Source organism: Petromyzon marinus, chromosome 25, assembly GCF_048934315.1.
Source record: "Petromyzon marinus isolate PM22_M1 ecotype Great Lakes invasive population chromosome 25, UKy_Petmar_22M1.pri1.0, whole genome shotgun sequence".
NCBI lineage: Eukaryota > Metazoa > Chordata > Hyperoartia > Petromyzontiformes > Petromyzontidae > Petromyzon > Petromyzon marinus.
Genome location: NC_133691.1, coordinates 21,420,056 through 21,428,380, shown reverse-complemented (window position 1 = coordinate 21,428,380; position 8,325 = coordinate 21,420,056). Strand labels below are relative to the sequence as shown.

The 8,325-nt window shown below is 47.6% G+C and overlaps 1 protein-coding gene across 1 annotated transcript; it reads right to left on the bottom strand.

The window, feature by feature from the left end:
• Positions 1-273: 273 nt before the first annotated feature.
• Positions 274-7,820, bottom strand: LOC142929164 (clathrin heavy chain linker domain-containing protein 1-like). Its single transcript, XM_076069815.1, has 3 exons — positions 7,017-7,820; positions 4,284-4,463; positions 274-1,020 (listed from the first exon to the last, which is right to left on the bottom strand). Exons 1-3 carry the CDS (start codon positions 7,267-7,269, stop codon positions 773-775), a joined length of 681 nt encoding a protein of 226 aa, XP_075925930.1. The 5' UTR covers positions 7,270-7,820; the 3' UTR covers positions 274-772.
• Between the last annotated feature and the right edge of the window lie 505 nt (positions 7,821-8,325).

The following is an 8,325-nucleotide window of genomic DNA, read 5'->3' as shown; positions in this document are numbered from 1 at the left end:
ACCCCAGACCTTGCCCAACCCAACCTAGACTGCCCCGGCCAGATACCAGACCCCCCCAACCCCCTGAACCCCCCTGGACCCCACCCGAACCAACCCCAAACACATGCCGGACCCCCGCAGACCCATCCAAAACCTCCCTGGGACCTGCCCAAACCCACCCCAGACCCCACCTAGACCAAACCCGAACTCCCACTGGAGCACCCTGGACCCACCTTGGAGCCCCACCAGACCCACCCTGAACACCCCCCCCCCCCCAGACCTCCACCAGACCCTCCCCCAGACCAGCTCCGAATCCCCGCCCCACCACACTTGCTGTTCTGCCTTCTAAAGACCATTCAACCTATAATTTATAACACACACAGATGTCTTAATGTACCTCCGATTAGCACGGTTGGCAACATATGGTGAAAAATAAGTTCAACATACATACAACCCACAAACCTCGCTCCCATTCTGTTGAATCACAGGTGCGTCTTACCACCGCCACCATGCCCAATGCACAGTGGTGCCTGCAAAGACCACAACCAGAAAGGATTGACACATTTTCTACAGACCAAACCCAGACAGGCATATTTCTCAGTCAGCGTAGGACCTTCGGTGTATCAATACTGTGCACTAAATTGTAATAAACTTAAACAGAATTCCACCAGATATCGGTACATATTAATTCCTGCCACCTCGACTGTCTTGAGTCGAAACCAGACAAGTGGCAGTCCTACTGCCAGTGTCAACATTTTTATTTATTTAGGGGCTTATGCTGGGTGACAGTCACTCAGTAAAACACGTGCTCCATGAGCGAGCGTCCCTCGCTGTTGTCTCGCCCTTTAGGAAGCTGGGCATCCCCTGCAGTCTCGGCCCAGCCCTCATCATGGTCCAGCCTCCTCAGCGGCATGGGGGCCACGGCAGCGATGATGGCGGTCGCCAGGTCAGAGCAGCTGTGGCGCTCGCACTCCTCTGCAAGGCCCCGCCAGCCGGGCGAGGGGCACACGGCGTCGTGCTCGATGGCTTCTCGGAGACAGTCTAAGGAACAACCGTGGAGTGGTGGTGTCAGCAACACAGTAAGTTGAGGTACAGGTGCACCATTGCAATTGCTTGTTTGCAGCACTGCTTGTGGAGGGACCTCCACTCGAGGCAGATCTTGAGAACCTGTCTACAGAGTATTTGGCCTATATTTACCGACGTCATGTAACAATACGGAAATGGCCAATCGACTAACTGTGGTGTACACCTTTTTACGGCAGGGTGACCAAAGGTAAGATCATTTTTAGATAGGAGTGGCCAAAAGTGGGAGAATTTAGATAAAAATTTTCTGCTGCCATGCCAGGGAGAAGGAACAACAGTGTGTTCACCATCACACCATGGTAGCTAATTATCTCAAATTCGACAGTTTCATTTGCAAGACAAAGTCCGTGTTGTAGATGGTGGATCCAGAGCTGCTGGGGAGGACCGTGGTGAAGGAGTGTGCATCATGGCGGCGGATTGACCTTCACTCACACTCGCCGTGCAGGTTGATGAAGGAATAATATTTCGTCTCACTTATTGCCGAGTTGCTGAAATTGGTTTGGGTGGCCCTTTACAGTTTAGCTACGCAGATCTACAAGGCACTCGAGCTTCTTTGCTACAGAAAGGCAATGCTTAATTGAAGATGAATTAAATTTGTTCAAAAAATTTTCATTGAATACTTCAATCATCACTATTGTATAGTTTTATCTGAGTCTGTTACCATGAGGCACACTTGTAATGCTGATTCTTAAACCGAAGAAAACATAAAAGGTGGCATTTGAAACACAAGAAGTAAGCTGATCCCCAAGGCTTGAAAAGGTATTGTTGAAAAAATATAGAACAAATGTACAAAAATATGATAGAGTGGGAGAGCAAGCGAGGGTAAGGAAGCATGAGAAAGCGAGATAGCGCAAGAGTCTGGCGAAGCGCATGGATGTGCGTGGAGTTCATGCATATGGCTTCAGCAAATAACACAGAGAAGTTCATGTGTTTACATCTAGAGAATTGCGTGTGCACATACGCATGTCGTGTCCTATCGCGCAACTTAATTAGCGAACTAACAGTGTTCCTGGTCAGCGTATTCCGGTTTATGTATATTTTTGCAGCTTTTCCAGCTTGCCCCGTAATCGAGTTCGGCTTCGAGAGGTTTTACTAGACTAACATTTGATTTTTCTCCAGTGCAATGAGCCATTCTCTGCCCCTGTTGGTGTATTTCGAATATTTATCTCTGGATCAGCAGAAACGTACAGAATCTTCTTAAGTGATATGTGCAGAGTAATAATTTCCTTTGGTGACTCTAAACAAACGGTGTAAATTCCACATTCCTATGGTCGGAGAGAGTCTATCCATGTCATGACCGATGCTCACTCTATACAAAGCAGCACATCAAAACCTTGCCCATCGTGGGGGTTACGTTCCTGACAATAGCCGCAATCATAAAAAACACAATTCGCAAACTCAAAAAATATGGTTTGGTTCCCGGTTCGTAACACGAAACCCCCTCCTTTGTTTTATGTTCGCCTACATGAACCGAAACATGAAACAGGAAGTATTTTTTTTATGTAAATGATCAGTAATATTATAGATTGAAAACGAAAATATGTATATTCTTCTGCGGCAGGATTGCGAGCACAGTGCAGTTAAGAGTACCTACATAGTACTTATTTACGATGCGCAATGTACAGGTGTGGTGCCACAACAGCGAAGCCACTCCGTGGGAGCCGTGCCTGCGGCGGGGGTGCTGCAGCAACAAAGCCACCCGGCTTCCGTCACAGCGCTTCCCCCAACACCCCCCACATGAACACACACACACACACATCCCCACATAGAGCCCCGAGGGGAGGTCACCTGGCCGACAGGTTTTCACCTTTAAGCCCTCTTATGGAACAGAACTTCATAGTTTCCTGCGACCAGGGAATTGAGCGACCTCCCCGAGGCTAACGTGCACCGCGGCGCCGTGACCTGGGTTGTAATTACATGGTCACGACGGGGGTTGCTGAGCCACCGTGGATAGAGCACCTCGATACTCGACACGGGTCAGCAGGCAGGTAAGGGGTGGGGCGGAGTAGCGAGCGGCGGAAAAGCAGGGGGCCCTCCCCTTGCACAGCGTGTGTAGGGGGTGGACGTCGGAGAGAGCACTAATCCGATTAGCAAAGAGCGGGAAATCCGAGGCTCCGGATTGGACGAGAGGCCAGCGGATTAGCGGCACGTTATTTTTGATGTAGGGACGATAAAAAGGGAGGGAAGTCAAGGGCAAAGTCTCTTTTGTTCGGGTTCTTCTGGAGTGAGGGATCGGAGGAGTCATCGTGCCCTGCTACTGGAACGTCCGTGAGATGAGTCGCAGAGCAGCTAAGCCCGGTTCCCAGCAAAAGCTACGTGCAGCCTCGCCTTTCCACGGCTTCCTACACCTCGAAATCGGATTGTAAGTACGGAGGAGAGAGGTAAGACAAAGGGGAATATCCCTTAGGGAGAGTGAGTAGGGAGAGATGGGACATATTGAGTCCTAGACCGCCGGGAGATAGGTTAGACCTGCCCTGCTGGCCCACACTGACACGGGTAGATTAGCTTCGTTAATCGGAGAATAAATCGCCAGTAGACAATAAACCTTGTCGTGTTGTCCCTGCGAGTGCGGAGAGGGGTGCATGGTGTTGTAAGCCTTCTCGTTGTGGTTGCCTGTGTTTGCGCACGAGCGTGTAATTTACCCACGTGGGTGCAATCGCCACTGTGCGGCTCGTGGTTAGCGTGTGCGAGAGGGGCACGGCGGCGTACTCGCGAGGTGGTTCATACAGCCCTTTAAATCATGCCTCGAGGGGCCGCAGCGAGGGGGGGGGGGGAGTCGGAGAGCAGTGGGTCGCAGATGAGCGGGGAGTCGGGGGTCAGCCTCCCCGACACAGGAATCTCACGGTCAAAGCCGCGAATGGTCGAGCCATGGCAGCACAAACGGTGAACTGTACCTCAATAAACGTGGTGGAAATAGCCAAATCCACGATGGGAAAACCCGCGATGGCCAAGATTTTGGTGTACTTAATTTAATGAAATCAGACAAGTCAACAGCTGAGTCTGCCCTCAACTAAATTTTAACCTCCAACCTTCCAAATGCAAGTTGAGCACTCTGCTAACAGTGCCAAGCAGCTGGCTATTCATTGCCATGTGGCTGTGTAATTACGTGTTCTCTGTCGGAGAGATGCATTTGTCCTTCAGGGGCTCTATAGGTCCCAATTGCAAATGTAGTTAATTAAGTGCATGCTGTGCTGATCATGCAGCGGTGATGTACAGCTCACCTGGCCCGCAGCTGTAGATGGCACGCAGGAGCTGCATGGCGTAGCAAGTCCGCTGGGCAGACACCAGGACTGAGGCTACCAGTCCCAGGGATAGCATGGGGAGCCGTCCCCGCCAGCCCTGAGTGAGACCCCGGACTAGTTCCACGCTGGCACAGCGGAGAACCAGGTATATGCAGTCCTCTGCGAAAGCCACGGGGGCATTGATTAATTAATTTGCTTTGACCGCCAAACAGTCCAAATATCAGTGGTCACTACGCTCGAAAAAGCACAAGCACTTACTCATCTTTATTGGTGGCCCTGAACCACAGAAGGACATTCTGTAACTCCTCTGATGGGGGAAGGAATTTAAACAGGAAGGACTACCTTGATTTGGTGCTTTAGAGACTGCAGAAATTGCTCTTTGGTTTTTTTCGGTAAAGTCAGGTAGAAATAAGAAATAATAATAAAATTACATAATAGCATACGACGTTTCGATTGCAACACAAGCAATCATCAGACCGCAGCCCCTTCGCCAGCATTGACTCTTAATACCTCTCACACCACGGTTAATGGTATGGTTTTACAACATGGAGTATGAGTAGCGCCTCGCAGCTGTCTCTCTCCCCCTCCTCTGTTCCGACCATGGACGAACTCGTCCGTCTGAACGGGGCCCGTAGCTATCCGTGGTGCTAAAGTTGAGGCTTAAAGGCCGTGATCTGAACGTGGCTCTTTCACTCCAGCGCTGTCCTACCAGACAGTCTCGTCCCTTCACCTGATGAAGGCCGCTTGTGTTGTGGCCGAAACGTCGTGAGAATATTATTGTGTTATTTTATTTTATCAATTTATTATTTTATTCTCATTCTACGTGACTTTACCGAAAGAACCAAAGAAGATGAATCATTGCAGTCACGAAAGCTTTAAATCGAAAAATAGAAGAGCTAAATTTAAGAGAGAGAGGAAACACAGAACCGCAGATATATATACAGACACCTAAGTAAAGGGAGTTAACACAGAGACACAAAGACACACAACGTACGGAGCACAGAGAGATAGGGTCTCTGTGCCGAGGCCTTAGCATGCAGGGGAGACAAAGAGAGATGGAGAAGCACATTAAATCGAACAAGATTTAGTAATATTTGGAAACAATATAATGCAGCACACAGGGTCGGTCAAAACACAATTAACGCATGGTCTGGCTGATTACGTTATTATTATTTCTTATTTCTACGTGACTTTACCGAAAAAAAACAAAGAGTAATTCCTGCAGTCACGAAAGCACCAAATCAAGTTTGAACCACCTCTATGGGGAGGTATCAAGTATGTGTCTTTGCGTTGTCTCTGTGTCTCCGTGTATGTGTCTTGTCTCTCTCTCAAATGTCACAATTAACTTAAGTTTGTGTCTCAGTGTTGTCTCTACCTGTGTTTCTGCCTTTGTGTCTACGTGTATGTGTCTTGTCTCTCTCCACAGTCCCTGTGGGCATGCTAATCTGATGTTTGTGCCCCCCCCCCTCACCACGCTGCAGCGGCATGTGCGTGGATCCCTTTTCTCTGTCTCCGCCCCCCCCTCTCCCTCTATTTAAAGCTTCGACACAGAAGCATTTTTCACTGTGTCCCATGTGTGTGTCTCTCTCTGTGTCTCTGTGCTAACTCTCTCTGCTTAGATATCTATATAAGTGTCTGCGATCTGTACTCTATCACTCTTAACCTATAATTTAGCAATCTTTGAAATAACGTAATCAGCCACACCATGCGTTAATTGTGTTTTGACCGACCCTCTGTGCTGCATTATATTGTTTCCAAATGTTACTAAATCTTGTTTGATTTGATGTGCTTCTCCATCTCTCTTTGTCTCCCCTACATGCTAAGGCCTCGGCACAGAGACCCTATCTCTCTGTGCTCCGTACGTTGTGTCTCTTTGTGTCTCTGTGTTAACTCCCTCTACTTAGGTGTCTATATATATCTTTGGTTCTGTGTTTCCTCTCTCTCTTAAATTTAGCTCTTCTATAACTGATGATTACTGCTTGCGTTGCAATCGAAACGTCGTATGCTATTATGTAAATTTATTATTTCTTATTTCTACGTGACTTTACCGAAAAAACCAAAGAGTAGGAAGGACTACCATTCACTTCCTGCAAATTTAAAGTAATTTTACCAACCCCCGTGAATTTTTGTGTACGTTGAACTTCCTTCAAGGAGTATGTAGCCAACCGTGCTAATCAGAGGTGCGGCAGAAGGACAACAAACTAAAAACAAAAAGCAGTTCTAAAGAAATGAGTTTTCAATCCAGATTTAAGAGTGCATAGCTCCAGTGGCTTCCTAATATCAGAAGGAAGAGCGTTCCAGGAAGTTAAGTTGATCTCAACCGGGAGTTGAACTCATGGGTTCTAAATTGCGAGTCATCTTTATCAAATCATAAAATATATCCATGCAACAGCTCTTCACTTAATTCACTTACACTGCTGGATTATATTTGTTCCGCCTGAGGACGACCGCTTGTGTTGCGATCGAAACGTCGTGATTTATTTTATTTTATACCTATATGACTTTACCGAAAGAACCAAAGAGTATGGATTCCTGCAATCACGAAAGCTTCAAATCAAGACTTAATTAACTTGTTTATATAACTGTAGACGTTTTAAAACCATGCTTCTGCACAAGTGCACCACAAATAGCAGGTAAATTGCCACCTACTGAAATAAAATCCATGTGGCTGAACAGTGTAGCGTGCGCACAAAGCACGCATCATAACCTCACCCATGCTGAAAGAGTCACAGGTGTGGACATAGGCAAGAGCTCCCTGCACTCGGCCTTGGCAGCACAGGGCCTCAGCTGCCTTCCCGTGGGCACCAGACCTGGCAAACACGGCGTGTGCCAGCACCAAACACAGAGGGGCAGTCGTTGGCTCCGTCTCACCATGCCGGCAAATCACATCTCCTAGTGCTTCGGAGAATGTTAGCCTGGATGCAGACACACCATCACACCACAGACAAGCATCACCTCTGTACATAATGCCTGTATAGCAATCCCTTGCCAACCGCGGACTTGCCTACCACGAAATTCATGTATACACCTTCTTTGGTTCTTTTGGTAAAGTCACGTAGAATGAGAATAAAATAATAAAATAACACAATAAAATTCTCACGACGTTTCGGCCACAACGCAAGCGGCTGTCTTCAGGTGAAGGGAACAGACGTGTCGGGACGACAGAGCTTCAATGAACGATGTTAGGATTCGTAGCGACTTTTAAGCTGGTTGGGAGAAGTGAGGCACCTTGACAAAAGGATTTACATATCAATTAGCTGAGGGATTAGCTTGTGACTGGTCACAGAAATGGCTATGTTAAAGTCAAAACCTACACATCCACAGAGGCAACTAGTAATTTAGCATTGAAATAGCTAAGGGATTAGCTTGTGCAAATAGCTGAGGGATTAGCTTGTGACTGGTCACAGAAATGGCGATGTTAAAGTCAAAACCTACACATCCACAGAGGCAACTAGTAATTTAGCATTGAAATAGCAAAGGGATTAGCTTGTGACTGGTCACAGAAATAGATGTTAAAGTAAAGGCCTACACATCCACAGAGCTTCAATGAACGCTGTTAAGATTCATAGCGACTTTAAGCTGGTTGGGAGAAGTGAGGCACCTTGACAGAGGGGGTCTACATATCAAATAGCTGAGGGATTAGCTTGTGACTGGTCACGGAAATGGCTATGTTATACACGTTTTATTATCTGTATACCAATTTACTAAACGCAGCCTGTAAGCACGGGTCTGCAACACGCAATTTACAAATGTTGTGGGGATGCGGTTCTACTCTGCACCTCCGCGCCACCCATGGGGCTGCGTCGTAGCCTATCAGCTGTCTGTCTGCTTTGTTGTGATTTTCGAAGGCCAAAGACCGTGTCGTATCGCAACCATAGAGGGAGGTGTACCGGAACTTACACTAAAAAAACACAGCATCCATGCATCCTAACTTTTTAAATGAAAAGTACCAACACCACCGATCCAGCCAGCAGCACAACTGATCCAGCCACCAGCACCACTGTGACTGCCTCCTCGCCTG

Bases quoted from the DNA above. Each gene is read 5' to 3' on its own strand.
- LOC142929164 (XM_076069815.1), bottom strand. From the start codon at position 7,269: ATGTACAGAGGTGATGCTTGTCTGTGGTGTGATGGTGTGTCTGCATCC. The intron at 4,464-7,016 runs GTGAGGTTATGA...TGGCTTTCGCAG, and splicing joins CTGTGACTCTTTCAGCATGG to AGGACTGCATATACCTGGTT. The intron at 1,021-4,283 runs GTGAGCTGTACA...GTTGTTCCTTAG, and splicing joins CATCTACAGCTGCGGGCCAG to ACTGTCTCCGAGAAGCCATC.